Source organism: Scyliorhinus canicula, chromosome 28 (assembly GCF_902713615.1).
Source record: "Scyliorhinus canicula chromosome 28, sScyCan1.1, whole genome shotgun sequence".
Taxonomy (NCBI): Eukaryota; Metazoa; Chordata; class Chondrichthyes; order Carcharhiniformes; family Scyliorhinidae; genus Scyliorhinus; species Scyliorhinus canicula.
The window spans coordinates 9,687,076-9,699,597 of record NC_052173.1 but is presented as its reverse complement, the minus strand read 5'-3'; the positions used below and the strand labels follow the sequence as shown (position 1 = coordinate 9,699,597).

Here is a 12,522-nt window from a genome sequence, read left to right as displayed (position 1 = left end):
TTGTTAGGTCTCGGATAATTTTGAACAATTTCAGAACAAGGTGACAGAGAAGCCGTCAGTATTAGTGATTAAAACGTGCAAATTAGCAGTGATCCGACATTGGAACAGAAACAAGTCATTCAGCCCCTCGAGCATATTCTACCATTTAAGTATTGAGCGTTGAATAATTGTAAAGGAAGACACTGGCAACAAAGGATCACAGGATAAGACTGGATGCAAAAATACAAGGATATATTAATATATTTAATGCTCTATCCATAGAATCCCTGCAATGCAGGAGGAGGCCATTTGGCCCACCAGGTCTGCCCTAGCCCTTTGAAAGATCAGACAATCTACGACCACTCCCCCACCCTAACCCATATCCTAACCTGCATATCTTTGGATGCCACGGGGCAATTTTACCATTGCCAATCTATGGTATCTACCTGCACATCTTTGGAATGTGGGCAGAAACTGGAGCACCCAGAGGAAACGCAGACAGACATGGGGAGAACGTGCAGACTCCGTACCGACAGTCACCCAGGGCCGGAATCGAACCCAGGTCCCCTGGCACTGTCAGGCAGCAGTGCTAACCACTGTGCCGGTCTTGGTAGGCTGGAATAGGAAGGGAAGTAAAAATAGGCCTTTGACACCAGAGAACATCAAGGAGTTACCTTAATATTTAATATTAGTATCCCCATATTTCATTGAAATGTATTCTTAGAAGTGATATTCTTGTTACTTCTCAATGTAAATACAGTTTGTGTGTTAAATAAACTGACATTTCCATGTACGATAGTTCTCTGGAGTTCCAGCCAATACTGGCAGCTGTCCATTGAAGTGAGTGTGCCCAACATGCAGTCAGCATGATACCATCGGGGTGGTTATTTGTCCTCAGGTCAGTCACCCATTTATATATATCATTAGGAAGTTACTCAGCATTACATTCGATCCCAGTCTGTACACAAGCCACTCTACCGACTCTCTTTCTTCCCCCCCACTTCAGATCTGATGGTGGGATTCCTATTGAAAGACGTGCGGTTAGGTAATTTGGACATTTTGAATTCTCCCTCTGTGTACTTGAACAGGCGCGGAGTGTGGCGGCTAGGGGCTTTTCACAGTAACTTCATTGCAGTGTTCATAGAATTTACAGTGCAGAAGGAGGCCATTCAGCCCATCGAGTCTGCCCCGGCCCTTGGAAAGAGCACGCAGACACGGGAGAGCATGCAGCCACAGTGCTAACCATTGTGCTACCATGCTGCCTGTGTTAATGTAAGCCTACTTACATAGAACATAGAACAGTACAGCACAGAACAGGCCCTTCGGCCCTCGATGTTGTGCCGAGCAATGATCACCCGACTCAAACCCACGTATCCACCCTATACCCGTAACCCAACAACCCCCCCCTTAACCTTACTTTTATTAGGACACTACGGGCAATTTAGCACGGCCAATCCACCTAACCCGCACATCTTTGGACTGTGGGAGGAAACCGGAGCACCCGGAGGAAACCCACGCACACAGGGGGAGGACGTGCAGACTCCACACAGACAGTGACCCAGCCGGGAATCGAACCTGGGACCCTGGAGCTGTGAAGCATTTATGCTAACCACCATGCTACCGTGCTGCTTGTGATAATAATAATTATTATTATTACGACAAATGACCAAATATTGGGGCAAAGTGCTCGGTTTTAAAGGGAATCTTTAGAGGCTGAGAGGTTTGGGTCTGAAGCAATTATCTGCACCCTCTGACCCTGCTTCACGTTGAGACTAAATCCACGCCACGTCACATATTTGCCTTCATATTTTGGGAAACGGAAATTTCCCTGTCGCTAGCTGGCTTCAGCCAGCAGTGGGAGCTTTCTACATCCCCTCCTTTGTGAAGTGATTTCGAGAAGCTGTTGGCCGCTCGCGGTTAAGTTTGGTCCTGGCGCCTCACCGTCGAGGTTGTTGAGGAACGCGCTCTTCCGCGGCCGTGGCCGAACGCCACGCAGCCAACTTTCCGAAAACAACCGAGCGACAAAACCTTCGCGTCCCACCAGTGGGCCGGACAGCCGGATGATGGGCAGCCACGCTATCCAATCGGCAGCGAGATGCCTGTTCACTGGGCCAATTGGCATGTAAGCCCGCCTCATTAGTGGGATGATTGGCGGCCCGGCTGGCCAGTCGGAAGTGGGATATGAGCTGACTGGACCAAATGGATGTTAGCTCGCCCCACAATTAGGCTGATTGGCATCCCGGCTGACCAATTGGAAGCGGGATTCGCGCGGACTGGACCAATTGGATGTTAGCCCGCCCCACCAGTGAGATGATCGGCATCCCGGCTGGCCAATCAGAAGTGGAGATATCGTTTAATTGACCAATTGGGACGTGGACCCGCCCCCAGAGAGCCCGAGCGCCCGGTACGGATGAGGTGTCAAGAGTGTTCACTAGAAAGTTATAAAGTTGATATTTACTTTCTCCACGGAAAGTTAATGCTTCGGGGGTGAAAGCTGTGAGGGAAGAGTGTCCACGAACTATTTAAACATATGCATTTGTGATAACTTTAAAAACAAATCAATTTATGAATAGTCCTTGTAAACAAAGTTTTTGTTTTGTGTGAACCTTTGGTGAGCTGACCCTGCAAACCTGACAACAAAATCATTTTGTGCATCTTCACACTTCAAGGTGTCAAATTTTGTTGTCAGGTTTGTTCAGCCAGAGCAGAGCTGGGCATTTTCAGGGGGCTACCAAAGCCAAGGACTTTCCCTCTTCCCATTTGTAAGTACTGGATCTGCCTGTTCAGTTATCTGTGTTGCAGAGAGTACCTGAGCAGTGACTTCAAAGGTATACACAGCAAGAAGTCTTCCAGCACCAGGTTAAAGTCCGACAGGTTTGTTTCAAACACTAGCTTTTGGAGCACTGCTCCTTCCTCGCAGTGTCCCAGAGCGCCCGGAAGAAACCCATGCAGACACGGGGAGAATGTGCAGACTCTGCACAGACAGTGACCCAAGCTGGGAATCGAACCTGGGACCCTAGCGCTGTGAAGCTACTGTGCTAACCACTGTGCTGCCTGTGTTAATGCAAGCCTACTTGTGACGACCTTCGCTTGAGGAAGGAGCAATGCTCCAGAAGCTAGTGATTTGAAACAAACCGGTTTGTAAGACTTCTTACTGTGCTCACCCCAATCCAACGCCGGCATCTCCGCTTCAAATGTGTAGGTATTGTAACAACTCAACCTAGCCCAGCTCCCCCCCCCCCCCCCCCCCCCCCACACGCCCCACACACTCACACACAGGACCAACCCAAATACTTCAAAATTCCTCCCCATGTCAAAGCACAACATTCCAAAGTTTTTTAAATTATTCTCCCTGTTTTCTCTTCCACAAAAGGAAACACGACTTGGAACACGTTCCTCTTGCGATCAGATGGAGGCAGGGGGAAACTGCAAACTACCCTTGCTTCAGTGAAAAATAATCCAGCCAGGAAGGATGATGCAACCCCAAGTGGACGACCATTTGTGCAGTGTTTTTCCCAGTGAGCTTGGCCTCTTTTCCGATTGTTACACCGAGGAGAGCAGTTACCAGTTTTGTGGGCACGTTTTAAAGATCACCCAGAACTTCAGCGCTGATCTAGGAGTGGCTGCTCCAGTCTGGGATTCTGTAAGTACAGTGACCTGCATATGTATTGGATGGAGAAAAATCAATCCCGTCACTTCTCATTTATTCATCTGCCACGCTCCTATTTTAGCTGGGTTTAGTTGGTCGGATTTTCCCTCCAAAGTGAGAAAGGTGGGCGGCATGGTAGCACAAGTGGATAGCACTGTGGCTTCACAGCGCCAGGGCCGATTCCCCACAGGGTCGCTGTCTGTGCGGAGTCTGCACGTTCTCCCCGTGTCTGCGTGGGTTTCCTCCGGGTGCTCCGGTTTCCTCCCACAGTCCAAAGACATGCAGGTTAGGTGGACTGGCCATGATAAATTGCCCTTAGTGACCAAAAAAAGGTTAGAAGGGGGTTATTGGGTTACGGGGATAGGGTGGAAGTGAGGGCTTAAGTGGGTCGGTGCAGACTCGATGGACCGAATGGCCTCCTTCTGCACTCTATGTTCTCCGTTCAAAGCTCACTTCAAGACTGGCACCTAATTATAATCTAGGCTGACGTTTCAGTGCAGTCCTGCAGTAGAGTTGCACTGTCAGAGGTGCCATCCAACTGAATACATGTTTGCCTACTCGGGTAAATGTAAAAATTACTATTGGAAAAAGAGCAAGGGAGTCCTTCTGGTGTCCTGATCAAATGTTATCCCTTTCCCCCTCCCAATGCACCCATTCACCTCATTTAGCTTATCTTTGTGAGACCTTCCTACACACAAATTGGCTGTCGTGTTTCCGACAGAGAAATAGCAACTACATTTCAAAGTAAATCATTGGCTGGGACATCCTGAGGATGTGATGAGGTGACACATCAATGCAAATTCTTTCTTACCTGAATTGACCTGGGGGAGATTAGCCTGGTGACAGCTGCTCCTTCTCCCCACAGGTGTCAGCAGTGGCTCAGTGTGAGCACTCCTCCTCGGAGTCAGAAAATTCAAGGTTCAAGTCTCACTCCAGGGATGCAAAAATCCAGGCTGCTGCTTGCAGTGCAGTAGCGAGGAGATGCTGCACTAATGTCTCATCTGTCGGATGGGACATTAAACCGAGTCTCCCCTTCTCGGATAGCTGATAAAGATCCCGTTACACCATTTTGAAGAAGGGCAGGAGAGTTCTGCCCAGTGTCCTGGCCACATTTAGCCTTCAACCAACACCTAGCAAAAAGATTATCTGATCATTTATCACATTGCTGACTATGGGAACTTGCTGTGTGCAAATTGGCTGCCGTGTTTCAGACATTACAACAGTGACTACGCTTCATTGGTTGTACAGCACTTTGGGACGCTTTGAGGCAGTGATAGGTGCAATTTAAATACACGTCTTTTTTCATTCCCTCTCTCTCTCTCTTGTATTCTGCCACTATGTGCTGAGGCCACAATACGTCACACCAGCCTCTAAATGAATTTGTTTCACGTGAATGTGTGATCTTTTCAGGCTCTGGCTCTTTGTCAGTACTTTGAAGAACAGAAGGTGAGCTTCTGTGAGAGGAAGGTAATCGAACTGGGAGCAGGCACTGGAATTGTAGGGATTCTGGCTGTGCTTTTGGGTAAGTTTAAAGTATCCAAGCCAAGCGTGTAATGTGAGAGAGGAAAACAGACAGAATTGCACACGGAATATGAGGCGAACGTGCTGGAGGAACTCAGCAGGCCTGCAAGCATCCGTGGAGAGAGAAACCATGTTAATCCTTGGCCAATTTCGCTCTCCACAGAAGCTGCCTGAGCTGTTGAGTATTTCCAGCATTTTCTGTTTCGATTTAAGGGTCTCCGTGTCCGCAGTCTGCTTTTGAAGTAATGACATGTTTTGTGTTGATGGGGGAGGGAGGTGGGTACAATTTAAAAAAAAAAAAAAAAGTTTGCTTGCTAAACAGATAGTTCCCCTTCAATGAACGATACATTATTGCTGTCATTCCTCTGATGTCACAGCTGGCTAGATTACTACAGTATACAGACTAGACAGGTCCCATATTCAATCTGTGGTCCCCCCCCCCCCCCCCGGGATTGCTGATCAAACAGTGACTGCTACCCTCCTGGGATGGAGATGTCCCCATCATGGCACAATTGGCAAAGGAAATCTGCAACCAACTTAAGCCTCCCTGTGGCAGCTTTGTTAATCCAACAGCTGAGCCAGGCAGGTGGTTGGTACTCTGTGGAATTGCGAAGGATTGACCAGGTAGCCGAACAAAATCTGAATACGGTGAGATCTGTCACTGGGAGCTGGCAGTCTTCCCCCTCAACTCCAGATAAACCTGGAAAACAGCAACTTACAAAGGCAGAGATTTCCTTTGCGCGGAAAGTCAAAGGAACCTGCCGGTATCCCTTCATAACCAGCAGGGTTACACCACTTTGACAAAGAGTCATCGGACTCGAAACGTTAGCTCTTTTCTGTCCCTACAGATGCTGCCAGACTTGCTGAGATTTTCCAGCATTTTCTCTTTCGTTTCAGATTCCAGCATCTGCAGTAACTTGCTTTTATCCAGGGTTACACCACTCCCTATCTATGTAACCTCATCCAGTCCCCACAGCCCTCCCTATTTCTGTAACCTCCTCCAGCCCCCACAACCCTCCCTATCTCTGTACCTCCTCCAGCCCCACAACCCTCCCTATCTCTGTAACCTCCTCCAGCCCCTACACCCCTCCCTATCTCTGTAACCTCCCCCAGCCCCCTACACCACTCCCTATCTATGTAACCTCATCCAGTCCCCACAGCCCTCCCTATTTCTGTAACCTCCTCCAGCCCCCACAACCCTCCCTATCTCTGTACCTCCTCCAGCCCCACAACCCTCCCTATCTCTGTAACCTCCTCCAGCCCCTACACCCCTCCCTATCTCTGTAACCTCCCCCAGCCCCCTACACCCCTCCCTATCTCTGTAACCTCCTCCAGCCCTACAACCCTCCCTATTTCTGTAACCTCCTCCAGCCCCCACAACCCTCCCTATCTCTGTACCTCCTCCAGCCCCACAACCCTCCCTATCTCTGTAACCTCCTCCAGTCCCTACAACCCTCCCTATCTCTGTAACCACCTCCAGCCCCCTACACCCCTCCCTATCTCTGTAACCTCCTCCAGCCCCTTCACCCCTCCCTATCTCTGTAACCTCCTCCAGAACCCCTACAAACCTCCCTATCTCTGTAACCTCTTCCAGCCCCTACAACCCTCCCTATCTCTGTAACCTCCTCCAGAACCCCTACAAACCTCCCTATCTCTGTAACCTTCTCCAGCCCTTACAGCCCTCCCTATCTCTGGAACCTCCTCCAGTCCCTACACCCCCTCCCTATCTCTGTAACCTCCTCCAGCCCCTTCACCCCTCCCTATCTCTGTAACCTCCTCCAGAACCCCTACAAACCTCCCTATCTCTGTAACCTTCTCCAGCCCTTACAGCCCTCCCTATCTCTGTAACCTCCTCCAGTCCCTTCACCCCTCCCTATCTCTGTAACCTCCTCCAGAACCCCTACAAACCTCCCTATCTCTGTAACCTTCTCCAGCCCTTACAACCCTCCCTATCTCTGTAACCTCCTCCAGAACCCCTACAACCCTCCCTATCTCTGTAACCCCCTCCAGCCCCTACACCCCCTCCCTATCTCTGGAACCTCCTCCAGTCCCTACACCCCCTCCCTATCTCTGTAACCTCCTCCAGCCCCTACAACCCTCCCAATCTCTGTAACCTCCTCCAGCCCGGACAACCCTCACTATCTCTGTAACCTCCTCCAGCCCCTGCAACCCTCCCTATCTCTCTAACCTCCTCCAGCCCCCTACAACTCTCTGAGATCTCTGCGCCCCTCCAATTCCCCCTCGGTTTTTCATCGCTTCACGACTGGCGGCCGTGTCTTCGGCTACCTGGGACCCCAAGCTGTGGAATTTCTGCCCTAAAGCCTTCCACCACATTTTCTCTCTCTCTCTCTTCCTTTAAGATGCTCCTCTTTGACTACGATTTTGGTCCCCTGTCCCTAATATCTCCTTATGTTGCTCAATGTCCAACTTTGTTTGATCATCGCTGCTGTGAAGCCGTTGGGACATTTGTACCTCATTGAAGGCGCTATATAAATGCAAGCAATTGTTTGGATTTGGAGATTTATAAACATGGCTGACTCCAAAACCCTCAGAGGGCTGTCATTCTTTCTTTGTATTCATCAGGTGGCGATGTAACAATCACAGACCTGCCACATGCTTTGAAGCAAATAGAGAACAACGTCTTGGCCAATGTCCCCTCTTCCTGGGCACACCGCTGCCAGGTCCGTGCTTTATCCTGGGGCCGCAACCACAGGCATTTTCCGTCTGACTACAGCATTGTTCTGGGCTCCGACATTGTGTACCTTCCCGAGACCTTTTCCTCACTTGTCCAGACACTGCAGCATCTCAGTGCAGAGAGCGCCACCATTTATCTCTCTTCCAAAATGCGGAGCGAGCACGCGACTGACTATTTCTACAAGGAGATCCTGCCTCTGCATTTTCAGTGCCAACTTCTTTACAGGAACGAGGAGCAAAATATCAACCTGTACAAAGTGACTAAAAAGAACTGAGTGACGAGGGTCGTAAGGACAATCTGTCCTTTAACACGACTGCCAAGATGAGACAACCCTTCTGTAATTCACCCACATAGGTCGGATTGACAAATCAATTTCTATTAATCCTTTGACCTTTTTTTTTTTTTTGAAAACCCATTTAATTCCAGATGTTGGTGGTTTATCCTGCCACACCGTTCAATATATTCCAGCAACACACTGGTACCTGAGTCAAGTTAATAAACTATTTGAGAGCAGCACGGTGGCGCAGTGGGTTAGCCCTGCTGCCTCACGGCGCCGAGGTCCCAGGTTCGATCCCGGCTCTGGGTCACTGTCCGTGTGGAGTTTGCACATTCTCCCCGTGTCTGCGTGGGTCTCACCCCCACAACCCAAAGATGTGCAGGTTAGGTGAATTGGCCGCACTAAATTGCCCCTAAATTGAAAAAATGAATTGGGTACTCCAAATTTTTTTTAAAAAGCTATTTGACAAGGGCGGTTTATGGCGCAGTGGTTAGCACTGGGTTTGCCGTGCTGAGGCCCCGGGTTCGAATCCTGGCCCTGGGTCACTGCCCTTGTGCAGTTTGCACATTCTCCCCGTGTTTGTATGGGTTTCACCCCCACAATCCAAAGATGTGCAGGGTAAGTGGATTGGCCACTGCCCCTTAATTGGAAAAAAAATAATTGGGTATTCTAAAAAAAATTTTTAAATTTAAAAATAAGCTATTTGACCATTTAGGTATCACAGCCAAGGCTCGTGCTGTTCAGTCAATCCTAATTGGTCGTTCCCTCTCGCCCCATATCTGGCCCAAGGCAACTGAGGTCAATGACGGTGTTGTTACAACCTCTGGCTAAGAATAGCTAACTTAGCACAGATTGGGGGGTGGACCCTGTGACCGGTTTCCGTACCTGCCACCAGGCATTCGCTGAGCTGCCAGGTGCATGTCTTTTTTAAAACCAATATCATGGTTTTGTGGGGGGAGTAAATTTGAGGACCGACAAAGGCAGCTGAACACACACACAGGCAGCTGAAACAACATTGTTGAATTGCCTGGCTTATTGTCTGCTGATGTTTATTCAGCTTTCTAACGTAGTCACACATAGTGGAGACCAACCCTGGCAGTATGCAGAATATGTCACCAAAAGTAAGCTTATAACTAATTCATCCGCCTCTGCTGAGGGTGCTAAGCCAGACTGGGGGACTGCTCGTGAGCACATGATGCCCTCCAATGCTTCAATTAACCAAGTAGTCTTAATATGTGGACAGTGTGGGTCAGGTGATTTGACCAGGTGGAGCATCAGATTTAAGCCTGAAGCTGTACTCATCTGACATGTCTTCACACACACACACACTCTTCATTCAGCAGGAACAAACGGACAGTGATCCTAACCAAGTAAAACAAAGGCCAAATGTAGGGGACGTAGTGTCCCCATCACTGTCCAAGTTGACTCTGTATTTCTTTTAAGTATTTGACATTTAAATAAGGGACTCTAAGAATAGGAACTGAATGGGAAATTCTTGCAGGTGTCATTGTCTTACAGTGAAGGCAATGAGTTGGATTGCCTGGGATTTGGACTGGTTGAAGCTGCTTGTTGGACAGGTTTGATCGGACTTCCTCTGGCCCGCTGGACGGAGCATCGCCAAGTTGGGAGGAACGATCACCTGTCTCTTGCCTCTTGCTGGACAATCTGAGATGTGGCAGTGACAATAATTATGTAGCTGTTACCACCTTACTGATTGAAGGACGATACATTATGTTTGCAGAAAACAGCAGAATTATGTACATTGAATTTATGCTGCAGTGAATGTTTTTCCTCGTTTTGTATTGAATCTTTCCATAACACGTTCTATGGGCTTTGCATCTTCACTGGCAACTCCCCTTCAGAGAATCGCCTGTCTGATGTTGATTTTGCATGCTCACAACAGCGTGGATTAGATGTAAAGTTCCCCGCTCACTCCCGTGCCTTAAACCTTGCCTTAGACAAACGCCCTTAATCCACCGGCATGACTTTCCTCAACTTTGCAATGTCACACTGTGGACTTTCACTCACCAAAACTGGATCACGGCAACCCCCAAATCATTTCACAAAGGCCTGTTGAAGAGGCCATCCATTCCACCAATCTGGGCTGGATCCAAACCCACGTTAAGTGAAAGAGCAACTTTGTGACACACCAAACATTTGCCAAAATTAATTATATTAATGATCATATTTCTGGAGTTTTTTTTTGCAAGGTTATTGGACGGCACGGCAACACAGTGGTTAGCACTGTTGCTTCATCGCGCCAGGGACCGGGGATTGATTCCCGGCTTGGGTCACTGTGCGGCGTCTGCACGTTCTCCCCGTGTCTGCGTGGGTTTCCTCCGGGTGCTCCGGTTTCCTCCCACAAGTCCTGAAAGACGTGCTGTTAGGTGAATTGGACATTCTGAATTCTCCCTCTGTGACCCGAACAGGCACCGGAATGTGGCGACGAGGGGCTTTTCACAGTAACATCACTGCAGTGTTAATGTAAGCCTACTTGTGACACTAATAAAGATTATTATGATAATTATTATCTTGAAGAAAGATACTGCCTCAAACGTGTATGGTATATCAAAGATAAAGTGCTTCCTAGCCTAACGGTGCCTATTTCTCTGTACTCTCTATCAGCATGTGCGTAACCTGCAGTTACCAAATTTCTGTATGCTAATCATTTTATATTTATGTTTACTTTAACACTGCTCCTCAACAAAGAGAATGTGTTGAAATGACCAAAGACAAATAAACTGACCAATCATCACCGCTTTGAAACTTGTTGAGTATCTTTAATCTGTAAAGAAACAACTATAATTCAATCATAAAGACAAAAATTTTCAATTTCACGTGATCATTTATTTTTCATTGAAAGAACAAACTTTAATTTCTACAGCATCTTTCATAATCTTGGGACATCCCAAAGGGCTTCACTGTCAATGATGAACCTTTGCAGCGTAGTCGTTGTCGCTATGAAGGTGCTAGCTCTTGCAAAGGGAGATTCCACAGATGCCGAAAGACTTCTGAGACCTTACCCAGATGGTCATTTATGTGTGCGATGAGACCGACTATTTCACCGTAGAAGGCATTCTGTCTTGAAATGTAGTCTTTCCTCTTTAGCCAATAGGTGCTGAGGCCAATTGTGCTCATAGCACCCTAGGTGAGATAAGCTACTTCATCTCCTAGACTGAGGGTCAAACCTGGGACCATATGATCTATGTGGCTTATTATCATAACATGTTTAAGGGCAGCATGGTGGTGCAGTGGTCAGCACAGTTGCTTCACGGTGCCAAGGACCCGGTTTGGATCCTGCCCCCAGATCACTGTCTGTGTGGAGTTTGCACATTCTACCCGTGTCTGCGTGGGTCTCACCCCCACAACCCAAAGATGTGCAGGTTAGGTGGATTGGCCACGATAAACAGCCCCTTAATTGGAAAAATTAAAAATTTTAAATCATAACTGATGTGACCATCAATTCACTCGAGACACGATTGGAAGTAAACTGTGGTTTTAATAGACTTACAACTGAGCCTGCCTGCGACCAGAAGAACTGAGGGCAGGCTCGCAAGGCTGCAGCACTTTATACTTCCGGTAGTGGGAAGGGCCATGGGCGGAGCCGAGGGTGGAGCCCTGTACAAGCTCCTCATCTCCCCCTGTGGGCAGAGCCGCGCAACAGCTCACAGACAGATCCCACAAGGACACAATACTATACAGTGTGAATTACATGAAGTACATCCACCACATTCACCCCCTGTAAAAAAAATCAAGTCCGGCGGGGGTGACGGGTCTACAGGTTGAGCCGGTCTCGTGGCCGAGTCGTCCTTTGGGATCGGCGGAGCACCGGGGTTGCAGCCTCTTCGGGTGGCTGGGTGGTGACGGTCGGTGTGGTTATGAGGGTGGACTCGAGCTCTGCTCCTGACCGGTGCGAAGGGGGGCGCAGGAAACCTATAGGCGCGGGGGTGCAGGGCATGGGGGGTTGGGTGGGGTGTAGTGTGAGGGGTACCTCAGCGGTGGTGGTGGTAGTGGTGGATCCTGCAGGCGCCAGGTCCCGGAGGGAAACGGTGTCCTGATGGCCGTCGGGGTATTCAATAAAGGCGTAGTGTGGGTTTGAGTGTAGCAGTAGTACCCTCTCTACTAGTGGGTCCGTTTTATGTGTCCGGACGTGCTTCCGGAGGAGAACCGGCCCGGTCTCCTCAACCAGGATGGGAGCGAAGCCCCCGTGGTAGGGCCCTGAGGGAAAACAAATAATCGCTCGTGAGGGGTCTGGTTAGTGGCAGTGCACAGCAGGGATCTAATTGCATGGAGCACGTTGGGGAGGACCTCCTGCCAGTGGGAGGTCGGGAGATTCCTGGACTGGAGGGTCAGTAGGACGGTCTTCCAGACTGTTGCGTTCTCCCTCTCCACCTTCCCGTT

The 12,522-nt window shown here is 49.0% G+C and overlaps 1 protein-coding gene across 2 annotated transcripts; it reads left to right on the top strand.

Annotated features, from left to right (window-relative positions):
• Positions 1-2,345: 2,345 nt before the first annotated feature.
• On the top strand, positions 2,346-8,455 carry LOC119958227 (EEF1A lysine methyltransferase 3-like). 2 transcript variants are annotated; one of them, XM_038786632.1, is made up of 4 exons: positions 2,346-2,383; positions 3,353-3,622; positions 5,039-5,150; positions 7,733-8,455. In XM_038786632.1, exons 2-4 carry the CDS (start codon positions 3,452-3,454, stop codon positions 8,116-8,118), a joined length of 669 nt encoding a protein of 222 aa, XP_038642560.1. In that variant the 5' UTR covers positions 2,346-2,383; positions 3,353-3,451; the 3' UTR covers positions 8,119-8,455. The 2 variants fall into 2 exon arrangements, with proteins under 2 accessions (XP_038642560.1, XP_038642562.1); XM_038786634.1 differs by lacking the exon at positions 2,346-2,383 and adding an exon at positions 2,400-2,741.
• Positions 8,456-12,522: the final 4,067 nt, after the last annotated feature.

Excerpts from the sequence above, each read along its gene's own strand:
- LOC119958227 (XM_038786632.1), top strand. The coding sequence starts at position 3,452 with ATGATGCAACCCCAAGTGGACGACCATTTGTGCAGTGTTTTTCCCAGT. Across the intron at positions 3,623-5,038 it reads CTGCTCCAGTCTGGGATTCT|GCTCTGGCTCTTTGTCAGTA; the intron begins GTAAGTACAGTG and ends TGATCTTTTCAG. Across the intron at positions 5,151-7,732 it reads GATTCTGGCTGTGCTTTTGG|GTGGCGATGTAACAATCACA; the intron begins GTAAGTTTAAAG and ends TGTATTCATCAG.